Genomic DNA, 16,402 nt, shown 5'->3' on the forward strand with positions numbered 1-16,402 from the left:
TAAATACATTGCACGGCCAAATATATCGCATCGAATGACAACGGAAGAGAGGCAGTAGATTTATTAGTCCAACCCTCAAAATAAAAATTAAAGGGCCAAATAAAGTACAAAGTTGGAGAGCTTTGATGAACTAAAATTCCTAAAGTTTTTGCCAAATACATCTGAGGTAATCGTCTCCGGCGTAAAAAAAAACAAACAAAGTTTTGAAACATTAAAAGTTTGGTAAACAGTTTATACATTATTAAGACCATGCAAATCAAAGATAATTCATATCAACTCAGAAGTGCTGACTACTGGGCTGGTGGTACCCTTGGGGAGAAAACTCAACCAGCAGTGGTATTGTCCTAGTGTTTGTAAACAAACCCATTAGAGACATCCGGATTGAAATTGTGTACACTAATAAATAGATGATGATGATAGATCATGATACATGGTTGTTTTTCATCCAGTGGCGAATCAAATGCACATCCAATGGACTAGAACATGTTTTTATATTATGAAAATATGAACCCAGCTAACAGTGCACAGGAAGATATGTCACCCTATAAGGACACATAATCCGTCGCTTCCTTTTTTTTGTCCTTCTGCAATTTTTGTCCATTGTTCTTTATTCTGTAATCCCATCCAGAACCGTAAACACCATTGTAAAGCAAAAGAGATATTGGACAAATTACATTGTTATGCATAACTACATTGAAATTTCTTAATAAAAGTTAGCATTGTTGGATACTACAATCAGAGATATGATTGCTGTAATCAACATTACAAGTACATTGTAGATAAATATATTTGGACTAAAGACCATAAATGAATTGATGATGAACATATTTAATTCCTTAATATAAGTAACACAACAGGAACAAAATATTGGCACTCATACCACATCTCCTTATATTTATTAAACAAAAGGAATTGCTCACAATTCAATGCAAGTGTTGGATTATTCCAAGACAGGCTCCAGAGATTGAAGTCATTCAACAATTGGTCCAATTGTGATTTTTTTCTAAGAGATTTTTTTCCAGATGTGGCTGTTTAATTTTTTTTCCAGTATTCCTTGGACATCTGTATGATTGATGCACTCCTTTTTAGCTCACCTGGTCCGTCGTCGTTCGTCGTCGTTAACTTTTACAAAAATCTTCTCCTCTGAAACTACTAAGCCAAATTTAACCAAACATGGACAAAATCATTATTAGGGTATCTAGTTTAAAAATTGTGTCTGGTGACCCGGCCAGCAAACCAAGATGGCCACCATGGCTAAACATAGAACATAGGGGTAAAATGCAGTTTTTGGCTTATAACTAAAAAACCAAAGCATTAAGAGCAAATCTGACATGGGGTAAAATTGTTTATCAGGTCAAGATCTATATGCCCTGAAATTTTCAGATGAATTGGACAACCCGTTGTTAGGTTGCTGCCCCTGAATTGGTCATTTTAGGAAATTTTGCTGTTTTTGGTTTTTATCTTGAATATTATTATAGATAGAGATAAATTGTAAACAGCAAAAATGTTCAGCAAAGTAAGATTTACAAATAAGTCAACAGGACCAAAATAGTCAGTTGACCCCTTTAGGAGTTTTTGCCCTTTATAGTCAATTTTTAACCATTTTTCGTATATCTTCGTTATCTTTAACTAGAGGCTCTCAAGAGCCTGTATCGCTCACCTGATTCTACTTGGGTTTTTGAAATCATATAAAAAAGTATAAAATTTGGCTAAAAGTGACAACACAACCTCATTTATAAGGAAAGGAACATGTTTAATTTCATTCAAAAGTACCCCCACTGGCGGCCATCTTGGATGACGGATCGGCTACAAAGTAACAACACTTGGTCAGCACCTCATAAGGAACATTCATGCCATGTTTGGTTTTATTTCATTCAGTGGTTCTCTTAAAGAAGTCATTTGTATGCATTTCCCATAGGGTCCTATGTTAAACTAAGTCCCCCGCTGGCGGCAATTCTGGATAATGGATCCGCTACAAAGTAACAACACTTGGTCAGCACCTCATAAGGAACATTCATGCCATGTTTGGTTTCATTTCATTCAGTGGTTCTCTAAAAGAAGTCATTTGTATGCATTTCCCATAGGGTCCTATGTTAAACTAAGTCCCCCGCTGGCGGCAATTCTGGATAATAGATCCGCTACAAAGTAACAACACTTGGTCAGCACCACATTAGGAAGATTCATGCCATGTTTGATTTCATTCCATTCAGTGGTTCTCTAAAAGAAGTCATTTGTTTGCATTTCCCATAGGGTCCTATGTTAAACTAAGTCCCACGCTGGCGGCCATCTTGGATGATGGATCGGCTACAAAGTAACAACACTTGGTCAGCACCACATAAGGAACATTCATGCCATGTTTGGTTTCATTCCATTCAGTGGTACACTAGAAGAAGTCATTTGTATGCATTTCCAATAGGGTCCTATGTTAAACTAAGTCCACAGCTGGCGGCCATCTTGGATAATGGATCGGCTACAAAGTAACAACACTTGGTCAGCACTCCATAAGGAACATTCATGCTATGTTTGGTTTCATTCCATTAAGTGGTTCTCTAGAAGAAGTCATTTGTATGCATTTCCCATAGGGTCCTATGTTAAACTAAGTCCCCCGCTGGCGGCCATCTTGGATGATGGATCGGCTACAAAGTAACAACACTTGGTCAGCACCCATGAAGGAACATTCATAATATGTTTGGTTTTATTCCATTCAGTGGTTCTCTAAAAGAAGTCATTTGTATGCATTTCCCATAGGGTCCTATGTTAAACTAAGTCCCCAGCTGGCGGCCATCTTGGATGATGGATCGGCAACAAAGTAACAACACTTGGTCAGCACCTCATAAGGAACATTCATGCCATGTTTGGTTTCATTCCATTCAGTGGTTCTCTAAAAGAATTCATTTGTATGCATTTCCCATAGCCTCCTATGTTAAACTAAGTCCCCCGCTGGCGGCCATCTTGGATGATGGATCGGCTACAAAGTAACAACACTTGGTCAGCACCTCATAAGGAACATTCATGCCATGTTTGGTTCCATTCCATTCAGTGGTTCTCTAGAAGAAGTTCAAAATGTAAATTGTTAACGACGACGACGACGGACGACGACGACGGACGACGACGGACGACGGACGCCAAGTGGTGAGAAAAGCTCACTTGGCCCTTCGGGCCAGGTGAGCTAAAAAAATCTTCTCCTCTGAAACTACTAGGCCAAATTAAATCAAACTTGGCCACAATCATCATCTAGTTTTACTAGAGGCTCTAAAGAGCCAGTGTCGCTCACCTTGGTCTATGTGAATATTAATCAAAGGAAGCAGATGGATTCATGACAAAATTGTTTTTTGTTGATGGTGATGTGTATGTACATCTTACTTTACTGAACATTCTTGCTGCTTACAATTATCTCTATCTATAATGAACTTGGCCCAGTAGTTTCAGTGGAAAATGTTAGTAAAATTTTACAAATTTTATGAAAAATTGTTTAAAATTGACTATAAAGGACAATAACTCCTTAAGGGATCAATTGACCATTGCGGTCAACTGGACTTATTTGTAAATCTTACTTTGCTAAATATTATTGCTGTTTACAGTTTATCTCTATCTATAATAATATTCAAGATAATAACCAAAAACAGCCAAATTTCCTTAAAATTACCAATTCAGGGGCAGCAACCCAACAAAGGGTTGTCTGATTCATCTGAAAATTTCAGGGCAGATAGATCTTGACCTGATTAACAATTTTACCTCGTGTCAGATTTGCTCTAAATGCTTTGGTTTTTGAGTTATAAGCCAAAAACTGCATTTTACCCCTATGTTCTATTTTTAGCCATGGCGGTCATCTTGGTTGGTTGGCTGGGTCAACGGACACGTTTTTTAAACTATATACCCAAAAAATGATTGTGGCCAAGTTTGGATTAATTTGGCCTAGTAGTTTCAGAGGAGAAGATTTTTGTAACAGATTACTAAGATTTACTAAAAATGGTTAAAAATAGACTAAAAAGGGCAATAACTCCTAAAGGGGTCAACTGACCATTTCGGTCATGTTAACTTATTTGTAAATCTTACTTCGCTGAACATTATTGCTCTTTACAGTTTATCTCTATCTATAATAATATTCAAGATAAAAACCAAAAACAGTAAAATTTCCTTAAAATTACCAATTTAGGGGCAGCAACCCAACAACGAGTTGTCTGATTCATCTGAAAATTTCAAGGAATAAAGATCTTGACCAGATAAACAATTTTAACCTGTCAGATTTGCTCTAAATGCTTTGGTTTTTGAGTTATAAGCCAAAAACTGCTTTTTACCCCCATGTTCTATTTTTAGCCATGGCGGCCATATTAGTTGGTTGGCCGGGTCACCGGACAAATTTTTTAAACTAAATACCCAAATGATGATTGTGGCCAAGTTTGGTTAAATTTGGCCCAGTAGTTTCAGAGGAGAAGATTTTTGTAAAAGTTAACGACGCCGGACGATGGACGACGACACCGTCCGCAAAGTGATGGGAAAAGCTCACTTGGCCCTTTGGGCCAGGTGAGCTAAAAAATGTGTCTGGTGACCCAGCTTACCAACCCAGATGGCTGCCATATTAACATAGAACATAGGGGTAAAATGCAGTTTTTGGCTTATAACTCAAAAACCAAAGCATTTAGAGTAAATCTGACAGGATTTGAAATTGTTGACTAGGTCAACATCTATCTGCTCTAAAATTTTCAGATGAATTGGACAACAGGTTCTTAGGTTGCTGCCCCTCAATTTGGTAATTTTAAGGAAATTTTGCTGTTTTTTGTTAAATGTTATTATAGATAGAGATAAACTGTATACAGCAATAATTTACAGCAAAGTAAGTCCTAAAAATAAGTCAACATGACCAAAATGGTCAATTGACCCCCTAAGGAGTTATTGCCCCTTATAGTCAATTTTTAACTATTTTCATAAAATTTGTAAATTTTTACTTACATTTTCCACTGAAACTACTGAGCCAATCATTATAGATAGAGATAATTGTAAGCAGCAAGAATGTTGAGTAAAGTAAGATCTACAAACACATCACCATCACCAAAACACAATTTTTCATAAATCCATCTGTGTCCTTTGTTGAATATTCACATAGACCAAGGTGAGCGACACAGGCTCTTTAGAGTCTCTATTTTTAAATCATTATTTTCTGGGAAAGTAGAAATCCAGTAAGAATCATTTGAATACATTTATTGTATTATAAAACAAGCATATAATAAAACATAATAAAGATTTGATCATAAACAATGATATAAAGAAAGCACAATAGAACACATTAAATGTGCAATAAGGATTTAAACAACCTTTAATTATCTACTTTTAGCACTAATGCTATTCTGGATAATTATTTGCATTATCAGATGTGGTTCCCTTTTATTTCCCCATCAACCTTTAAAAAGTCTTACAAATAAATTATTGGTAATAATTACATATAAAAACCTCAATCATGATTATGGCACATAAAAAATGCCTTAAAGATATTTAAAAGGAGGACTGAACTCAACTATTACAAGTCCTTTATTGTATAAATTAAGCTCCAAAAAAGCAAAGAAAGTCTTATTTCCTCATGAGAAATGCTTTCTAAATCATGTAAAAATCAATATAAATAAATATGATGAGTCCCAGCCTTTCTCAAATCTCCATGACTCTGTTCTAAACAACTAATAATATTCATTTCTGAATCCACAGTAAATTCAATATTTTAATAAAGGTACTTCTCATATTTCAACTTTTTTTGAAAACAATTATTTCTGTTTAACCTTGACCATTAAAAAGTGGTCTTTTACTTTTTTACTCTGTTGTACAGTATAATACATTCAAAAAGCTCGTGAGTATTGAAAGGGTGGAAGGGGTAACTTTAATTTGAGGAATAATAATAATGCAAGAAATACATTTAAGCAATATTCTAAATGAATTATTTCCCTTTGTCCATAATACTGTTGGCAGGACAGATTGAGTCAGTTACCACGACTTATGCAACTTTTAATAATTAGGTTTTCTCGATAATACATTTACACACACACACAACTTTGTAACTTGGATAACTAAGCATACATTATTAATCAATTGCATGACATGGGCATGAATATAATACAAATTAAAGTAAATACACATCACTGCACTATTTTTTGTGTACTCATAATACTCCGGAAGAATTGGGTTGAAATATAACTTACCAACCAGTGGTTATGGGGATTAGTTTGTACTTTTTGCCATCTTTACCCCAGAAACAAAATTGAAACAGTTGGTTTAAATATTTAAAAAAAAAGATATGTCAATTTAAAAACACACACACTCACCATTTTTATAATAATTATGCCTATTATACCGGTAGATATATATTGCCTGAAACAGGCACTGAATGGATCTTAAGTATATCTCACTGCACTATGAGGTGTGTATTTATAATAAACATATAGAAAGTGTATGAAATATTGGTAACCCGCCAGTGGCTAGGGGTATTCCATTGTACATTGTGCAATCTTTACCCAAATCAAAATGTTTCAAATGCAATAAATATCAATAAAAAAGACTTTTCAACATAGAAAAGAAAAAGTTGAGAAGAAAACATATAAATTCGTCATAAATTAATTATAATTTGAATCATGATAAAATTATCAAATAGCATAGCATTAAAAATTCAACAATATAAAGAATAAAGCATGACTTTGAGGACAATAGTGGTACATAACACTACAGGGAGATAACTCTATAAAAAGCAGGTGAACCTTTTAATCACATTCTATGGTTAAGGAAATATTAAGCTTCTTTACAATAAAAAAAGTTTGTCAAACTGCTATATATCCAATGAAATTTTTCTGATAAAGTGTTTGGTTCAAGTTTAAAACAAGAATGTGTCCTCAGTACACGAATGCCCCACTCGCACTATCATTTTCCATGTTCAGTGGACCGTGAAATTGGGGTAAAAACTCTAATTTGGCATTAAAATTAGAAAGATCATATCATAGGGGACATGTGTACTAAGTTTGAAGTCGATTGGACTTAAACTTCATCAAAAACTACCTTGACCAAAAACTTTAACCTGAAGCGGGACAGACGGACGGACGAACGAACGGACAGACGGACGGACGGACGGACAGACCAGAAAACATAATGCCCCTCTACTATCGTAGGTGGGGCATAAAAAAAAAATCTTTTTGTGAAAGGTTCATAGTAAATTTTTTGTCAAAATTTTATGAAAATTAAACAAGCCTATTCAACTAAATCAAGGTGTTTGGTTCCACCTTAAATAATTTTAATTGAATTTTTTGTTGGTTTTTTTTTCCTATCCCTTTTTTATCCCATAAAATTGACTTTTTGGACCTTTTAAAAAAAAGAAGAGACCAAAGATCTTATTTTGTAACATTTAAACAAAAGGTAGATGAAAGCAATCCATGCAATTTCAAATTCACTATAATCTCACACTAATTAATGTAGCTGTGTAAAAAAATCTCAAAATACAGCATTGAATGACCTTGAATAAATGTGAAGTCAAATTCAGGTTTTCAGGGATGACTTTCTAGAAAGGTGTATACCGGTAAGCAGAAGTAATGAATGTTGGTATCTTAATATAAAAAGAGACACTTTATCAACTCTAATGTTTCTGTAATAATCAATATCAGAGACATCTGGAATAAATCATTCATTGGCTGCTATTTTGCAATATGAAGATGTAAAACACTTCCTCTCTGCATGTCCTGTATGGCAATTCTTGATGAGATCACTGGATGCTTAAAAGTTCAACTTCAAATATCAAAGTGGAATTTGGTGGTATAGTATGAAATGTTAAGAAAAATTAAAACTCTAATATTTGCAGTCTCATACATGACATTTGTTGATTAAAACATTTACAAATTTAAATCAAATTGTTATCTTTTTTTAAGATCTGTTTTCACAGGCACTTTTCTAAGGAAAAAGTTCCAATATAACTTAATATAAAAGAATATAGGAATATTTTTTGAGACAAGTGCCTGTGTCTGTTTAATATAGGCATTGTAAGTCATCATGTTTTCATGCAAAACATGTGAAATATGCTTGCAAAAATATATAACATATTTGGCTTTTTGTTTAGGGAATATTCTCAAGTTTATTGATTTGATTTTGCTAGGAATTTTGGGTTCTTGCAATTGTCCTTAGCAGTGTTGCGTCTAAAATTTAGACATGTTATTATCTGCCTTTGCTACAGTATTATATACCCTTTAACATCTTGTCAACTTGAAAATTGTCTGGTAACCCCTAGATGGTTATTTGTTACTTTCTGTGCAGGTTTTAGTGTCAGGAGTATGACAGTTGTTATTCATTCCTTTGATGTATTTGAGCTTTTGATTTTGCAATTTGCTTAGGGACGTTGGTTAGAATTTTCCTCAAAGTTAGGTATTTTTTCCATCTGACTATTTGTATCAGACCTTAAAAATATTATTGTCCCTCTATTCAAGTAAGTAACATAAAAGGTAATATTTGTTTGTCAAAAAGGATATACTCCTGGATAGCCTTTACTTCCATATGCATAATCAGGGCTACACGTCAATGTGGCTTTCTCTCCTACACTCATCTGAAAACATATATAAATATGCATAATCAGGGCTATACGTCAATGTGGCTTTCTCTCCTACACTCATCTGAAAACATATATAAATATGCATAATCAGGGCTATACGTCAATGTGGCTTTCTCTCCTACACTCATCTGAAAACATATATAATAAAATATGCACAATCAGGGCTACAAGTCAATGTGGCTTTCTCTCCTACACGCATCTGAAAACATATATAATAAAATATACATAATCAGGGCTACAAGTCAATGTGGCTTTCTCTCCTACACTCATCTGAAAACAAATACAATAAAATATACATAATCAGGGCTCCTTCACTCATGTGTAATAAAATAAAATATATTCTCATTGTTTGTAAGTGTTAGTAATAAACACCACTTTTTGGTATAAAATTTAAATCTAATTAAAATGATTTCACTAATCAATTGAAGGACTGTGCTGAATTTCATTCAGACAAATCAGAAATTTACATAATATCTTGAAAGGTTAGAACTTTCGGAAAAAGTCTCATTTCGAAGTAATATGTCAATTTTTTTAGCACATTTTTAATAAGAAAAAAATGCTATAAACAAAAATGTCAAACGAAGAAAAATGGTTAAAGTGTAACTGTTTTCTAATATTCTAGGTTATATGGCAGGATTCTTATCCTTGACCTATTGATTGAGAATCTTTTGAGGAGAAATATAACAGAATTGAATAAACAAGTGAAACTGTGAGCTGATGATACCCCCATCCAAATGTGTTCGGTAAACAGGAAGTTGTCGAGTGATGAATCTGAAAACGCATCATACAGTATAGCTGACTTATATCAAGTCTGAAACCAAATATCAGAAATCCTGGTAGTGCAGTTCCTGAGAAAAATGTGACGAAAAATTTTCAACTTGGTTATCAGGTGTAAAAATGATACAAGTGTTCGGTAAACAGGAAGTTGTTGAGTGATGAATCTGAAAATGCATCACACAGTATAGCTGACTTATATCAAGCCTGAAACCAAATTTCAGAAATCCTGGTAGTGTAGTTCCTGAGAAAAATGTGACGAAAAATATTCATGGGACGGACTGACTGACTGACAGACTGATGGACTGACGGAAGGACAGACAGAGGTAAAACAGTATACCCCCCTTTTTTTCAAAGCGGGGGTATAACGAGTCAAACAATTCAGAAAAGACATCTTTTACAATGGATTGCTAGATACAGAAAAGCCACCACACTAACAGTTTTTTTTTCCATGGGGTTGATTTTTCGCTTTTTGTATAGTTCTTACAAGTCATCTTAGCAATACACCAAAGCCTAAATAATGTTCTTAAACAAAAATTCTACTGTCAGAATAGCAGCAAATGTGCTCAGGAGGCCTCTAGATAACCCTTAAAATCACTTGATTTCACCTCATCACCTGATTGATTTTCAAATGACTGTTAATGCGCTTGTACATACCTTTGCTACTCCTTCATCCCAACCTACAATACAATAGGTTAATTACATTACAGATCAAGTCAACAAAATTTGGTTGAAATGGTTAATTATAATTACCTTATAAAGGGAGATAACCCAATATAGTTAAATGCCAATGATACTCAAAATTATACATTTTGAAATTAAAATTGAACTTTCAGTGTTTCTTTATGTGAACATTTAACTTGAGCATAAACTCAATGAAACTATATCTCTTCAACTCTTGCCTGTTGTCCTCTGACTGAACCTATGCATTTTCTAAATGAATGTGATCTTTCTGTTAATTTTGAAATGGCTCAAAAGGAACATTTATTAGATATAGCACAAAGAAAATAAATTGGACTTCTTTAAATTGTTGCAAATGCAATGCTTTATGCACCAATCCATCATAATACCAAAGTCATTGTAAACTAACTGCTTACCTCTTATAACATCTCCTTTACCAAGTTTAAATTTGAATGGTGATCCTCTGTCTCTTGATGAATCAAACTTATTTCCATTAGTCAATGTTCCTGTAAGTAATATAAATAAAATAATCACAACCCTAATTATGCATTGTCCAATACTTTGGCAGTTCATTTTATCTTTTCAATGTTCCTTTAGACTCATGTTATGTAAATCAGTAATTCAAAATGTATTGTGTTTTACATGCATAGTAAATAAAATACAAAAAAAGAATTCAAGTCCACATTTGGTCCAGTAAACCATTATTCTTAACTGGACCAGATTTTTTTTTAAAGGACAATAACACTTATGATTCTGACAAAATTGAAATTTTTACTGGTCATTTGGTCCAGTAATGCATATCACATACCAATTGTACTGGTCTTTGCCTAATGTCTGGCAACCATTAGAATGAATGCCTTTTATACATTTTGTTATAATTAAATAAACTTAACATAAACTCATGCTTTACAGTTAAAAGACACATTTTATTTACCTACACAATGTCCAAGGTTAATTTTCCAAATTTACTGACATATAATTTAAGGAGAGGATTGTATTCACCATAAATATTTATCATCCACCAAACTAAATCTTAGTGACACAAAAACATACCTACATAATGAACCACTACAGTTTGATCCTTCTTTGGGTATGTGGCACCTGAAAGGCAAACATTTATAATCATACAATATTTATATAAATTATAAAAAACTATCAATAAAAATCTATGTACAAAATCTATGATGTCACTAGTTTTAATATTTCTAAAAGGTTGACATCATTGGCGGATCTAAAATTTTTCATAAGTAGGGGCCCACTGGCTGCCTAAGAGGGGGCCCGATCCCGTCACGCTTCAGTGATTCCCTATATAATCAACCAAATTTTTTTCTCAAAAGGGGGGGCCCGGGCCCCCTGCCCCCCTAAATCCACCTCTGGACATACAGTGAAGAAATATTACACAAACACCAAATATAAAATTCATGAATATGTCGAGTTAAATGTATTTGACTGCATGTTTTCCTATCATAATATCCAAATTCAAAATGAATTAAGTGATTATAAAAGACTAAATCAAATTGCTACAGTACAAAATTAACTAAAATTTTGGCTCATTTGGGTATTTCCCACAAAACAAAGGGACATAACTCAAGAACAATAATGTGAAATAAATCAAAGAGACAGCACTTGACTTCCCCAAATGACAAAAATGGCTATTTTTTTCTTTCTTTTACACACAGATTATACATTTTAAGTGGCGACAAAATGAGAATGCTGTCAATACTTTTGGCACCAACATTTTCCCATGTCAAAAGTATCACTTCTTAACTGTATTCCTGCTGATACATGTATGAATCAAATATATGTTATACTTGTAATAGATTTTCAGAAGGGATCAATTTATCTGTACATAGGTTTACAATATAAAAATGCTGGTCTCAAATCAGGTCTTATTTAAAAGACTATAACATATTTTAAGATAAAAAAAGAAAAACTCTTCTTCCAAAAATTTGCATCTTTAAAGTCATAAGAAACGTGTGAGTGGTGGAAAATAATGTTTATCCGATTCTTGAACCAATGCATGTTTATATCATAAACTAAGTCATCTGTACACGATTTTCTCATTTTTTTACGCAAATATATCGTATAATCGTCAATTTTTTTTTCTCTCTGTCTGTTATGATTTAACAAATATGGCTGCTCATGAAATGCAGTGTTTTGAAGCGGCTTAGCCGAAGTTTACCGATTGTCACCTTATAGTAAACAAATAACAAAAAGCATGGGTATTGAGCACGTGTTTAACATGTACAATCAGTCTAATTGTTTATTTAAATGACAGATCCATGCGTATTGCGATCACCGGAATTTTACGAGGAGGGTTACGCTCAGGTCACTATGCATACGGAAAATATGTCGGCGAAATTAAAAATAAGTAAACCTTTTCTTAATGTGAACAAATTAAAGAATTTTCCTCAGAAAAAAGTATATGAACATAAGTTGTATAATGAAAACTATCCATTTAGTTATAAAAATCATATGCATATTTTTTTTTTTAATTTGAGGTTTCTTTTGACTTTAACTCAGAACATTTTTACACAGTTGGGTCAATATCCTTAACTGATTTCCGAAAGGTGGCATTTGGTAACGTTTTTTCCTGTAGCTCAGTCCGTATCATTTACTTGGACATGTACATGTAGATGGCCCATTTCAAAGCAGACACATGTTCACATACAATGTACAAATGTATGTGGTTAAATTAAGTTAGATCAGTCACTTGACAAAAATAGAAACATGTCCAATATCACAACACAGAGAATTTTTGTTTACACACAACTTTTGAGTTCCTCAATTTGAGGCGCATTAGTGAAATTGACCAAGTTAACATCCACTTACATTGGTTTATGTGATACTTAGCTTCCTACAATGAATCCAGGTACCAATGATAAATGTTTCATGTGTTACTTAATTCATAACAGTGAATCAACATACCAAATGTGGTAAATAATTCATTAATTTTCTGTCATACTCATATTTCTTACAGTAAATCCACCTACCGAGTATTACATATAAATGATTCTGAATTTCTGAAATGTGATACATTTTTTGTACTTTTACAATGAATCAACATAAATATGTAAGACTCAGATGGACGTCGGTCTCTAATCGACGTCCGTTCCTCAAATCAACGTCCAAAGCTGACATCACAATAAAATAAAGATTCTTTCCCCCTCTAATTGACGTCTAAATTTTGGCTCCTCTAATCAACGTCCAATTTTTAGCTTCTCTAATCGCTGTCCGTTTAAATGAACCTATAGAAAGATCCAAACGCCGAGACATTTTTGGCTAACATGCTGAATTATACGGAAGTATATCTAAAACAAATAGAAAAAAACTGCGGAAATGGGGACAACAAAGTGTATAACAGAACTGAAACTTTTATTGTCCGAGAAGACTAAAGATAAAAAAAAGTAGTAATTTAAAAGACAGTTCTAGGTCAATATTTTTACAACCAAAACATAGTATACATGGTATATGTGACAAATAAAATATATTACTTTTTTTTTCAAAATGTATTACCAATGTTTACAGGATGTGATATTAATTTTTATATAATTAAAGAGTGTATTAAAAACAATGAGATGTGGTAAGATTGCTAATCGGACAACTATGCACCAGAGTTCAAATGAAGTGGATGTAAGCAATTATTATAATTTATAATAGCCCTTTACATTTATTTTTATATCTGTAGGGAACGGTACGTCCTTCATCAATGAATCATTGAATGATAAAGTTTGCAATTAAAGGTCACAACATAAAACATATAAAACAATTATTATAAAACTAAAAAAAAACTAACTTGTAATAAAAAAATTCTGAACAACAAATATGCAAGACATAAACCAACGACAACCACTAGACTACAGAAACATAAAGTAGTTGGCTGGGTTTAGCATTTTTGTGAGCGCTTAACCTTCCCCTAACCTGAAACAGTGTTGTAACAGCACAACATAAAAACATATTGCCAATTTATATTGTATATTTTTCACTCCAGCTGGTGTAAAACAAATGAATTTGTTAAAACATTTCTTACAGAGTCCAAATTATAATACTCTAACAGTTGTCGTTTACTTCTTTGTTCATTGTTGAAGACGGAGTGTTGCCCTATATATATGTTGTTGTTTTCTTTGTCGTTGGGTTCTTATTTAAGTATACTTTTAGTATTCACTGATATTGGACATAGATAAGAGAAGACTGCAATAAATGGAACGTCGTTTTGGCAAAACATGACGGCACATTGGACGTCGATTAGAGGATCAAACAATTGGACATCAATTTGAGAATGTGACGTTAGATTTGGACGGTTGATTTGAGGAACGGAGGACGATTAGAGATCAGACGTCTATCTGAGTCTAACATATATATGACAGTGCATCATAAGCCTATTTGGCTGGCTGAAAATTACTTGTAAATATGAATGTAATTGTTAATTATAATTCAGGTTGCACTTTAATATTAAAATATTCATTCGTTCATTCATTTATGACATATCAAATATGTTTTTTAATACAATGATACAGATTGCTTATGCCAAATGAAAATGATTTAATAAAATTCTACTTCTTACAATGAATGTTACATTTTACCTATGTATATTTGTCCATTGGTGTAATTCTTAGATTTATGGCATAAAAAGTTTTAGTTTGGTTGACAACAGAGAAATCACCATATAATGGATTTTTGCGACCAACTGACATTTTTAAAAATTGTGAGTTAATTATAAGTACCTTGTGTTATATTAAAGTCATAAGAAACCTTAAATTAAAAAAAATTATGCATATGTTTTTATAAAGTTTCATAAATGGATAGTTTTCATTATACAACTTATGTACATATTCTTCAATTTGTCCACAGTTAGAAGAAGTTTACTTATTTTTAATTGCTTCCTTCCAGGAAGCAATTCGCCGACATATTTTCCGTATGCATAGTGACCTGAGCGTAACCCTCCTCGTAAAAATCCGGTGATCACAATACGAATGGATCTGTCATTAAAATAAACAATTATCTGATTCTACATGTTAAACCCGTGCTCAATACCCTTGCTTTTTGTTATTTGTTTACTATAAGGTGACAATCGGTAAACTTCGGCTTCAAAACACGGCATTTAATGAGCAACCATATTTGTTAAATCATAACAGACAGAGAGAAAAAAAATTGAAGATTATAAGTTATATTTGCGTAAAAATAGAGAAAATCGTGCACAGAGGACTAAATTTATGATATATGCATGCATTGGTTCAAGAATTGGATAAACATTATTTTTCACCACTCACTCGTTTCATATGACTTTAAGGTATATAGGATTTTTTTTCTGAGACAAGTGTCTGTGATAAATCTGACAATTTGCAGACCATATTTTAAAAAATATATCATATGGACAATGATGGACCATTCAAGTTATTAAGTTCCTCTGCTTACTTTGGCAGTGCTGTTATAAGAGAGGCATCATTTGAGAGGGGTAGGAGGGGTCCTGATCTCGAAATCCTGGGCTAAAAAACACAAAATCCTGAGGTCCCGAATTTAAATAAATTTTTAATCCTGACATCCTGAAGTTAGAATAAAGAATTCCCGGATCCCTAAATGGTCAATTCCGATATCACAAGCTTAAAAACACCCTCTTGTGGAGTCCCGATAAAAGTCCTATCCCCCCTCATCAGTGGAAAAGAAACCTATACATTTTAAAAGGATGTCTAACTCACATGTCGGTAACAAATTGACAATGCCAAGGGAAAAAAAAACCAGAGAGCTGATGGACAAAAACAACATAGAATACTAAAGACTGAGCATTGGCCAAACTTAACCAGATGCTCCACAGGGCGCAGTTTTATACGACCACAGAGGTCGAACCCTGATGAACAGTTGGGGCAAGTATGGACACAACATTCAAGCTGGATACAGCTCTGAATTTGGATTGTGATTAATTAGTTGACACAGCATAGGTTTCTGACACAGAATGAATGTGGTCTAATGAACTTAAAATTGTTTTTTTTTGCTTTTGACCAATTTACTATGCTGTTGAATATTAATCCTCTCAAAGAAAAAAAATTTGAAGAAATTTTTTATTTTTTAAATTCTGAAATGAGAAAAAAAAAAACTTTCCCTTATTCCAAAAATGATCTCAATTCAAGTTAAACTTTGCAACAATAACTACTCATTTAAATACATCATAAAATATTAAAATAAAAAATTTCATACAGTCATGGTTATAATTAATATTAATTAATAGAAACTTCTAAAAAAATAAATGGGGAATGTGTCCAAAAGGACACAGATGATGCCCCTGCTAGCATATAACATTATAAAAGGGACATAACTCAAGAACTGTAAAACTGAAGCTGCCAAAAATTGAAATTAAACTGAGTTTAGAGGTAATAAGCATTATAT

The 16,402-nt window shown here is 33.1% G+C and overlaps 1 protein-coding gene and 1 long non-coding RNA gene across 4 annotated transcripts in view; one reads left to right on the plus strand and one right to left on the minus strand.

The window, feature by feature from the left end:
- The window catches only part of LOC143071587 (peptidyl-prolyl cis-trans isomerase Fkbp12-like), a 93,000-nt gene that overhangs the window by 75,269 nt on the left and 1,329 nt on the right, over window positions 1-16,402 (minus strand). The window contains exons 2-6 of one of the 3 annotated variants that reach the window (XM_076246004.1): window positions 11,075-11,122; window positions 10,438-10,527; window positions 9,998-10,020; window positions 8,487-8,560; window positions 7,708-7,784 (exon numbers count right to left, since the gene is read on the minus strand). In XM_076246004.1, the coding sequence (XP_076102119.1) occupies window positions 7,730-7,784; window positions 8,487-8,560; window positions 9,998-10,020; window positions 10,438-10,527; window positions 11,075-11,122 (290 nt within the window). In that variant the 3' untranslated portion in view covers window positions 7,708-7,729. Of the gene's footprint in view, window positions 1-5,184; window positions 7,785-8,486; window positions 8,561-8,740; window positions 8,837-9,997; window positions 10,021-10,437; window positions 10,528-11,074; window positions 11,123-16,402 lie in introns of those variants that run through there. The other 2 variants (XM_076245997.1, XM_076246013.1) reach the window with 2 other exon arrangements.
- The window catches only part of LOC143071603 (uncharacterized), a 90,181-nt gene that overhangs the window by 15,728 nt on the left and 58,051 nt on the right, over window positions 1-16,402 (plus strand). The window lies entirely within an intron of this gene.

The sequence above is a fragment of the Mytilus galloprovincialis genome, chromosome 1 (genome assembly GCF_965363235.1).
Source record: "Mytilus galloprovincialis chromosome 1, xbMytGall1.hap1.1, whole genome shotgun sequence".
Taxonomy (NCBI): Eukaryota; Metazoa; Mollusca; class Bivalvia; order Mytilida; family Mytilidae; genus Mytilus; species Mytilus galloprovincialis.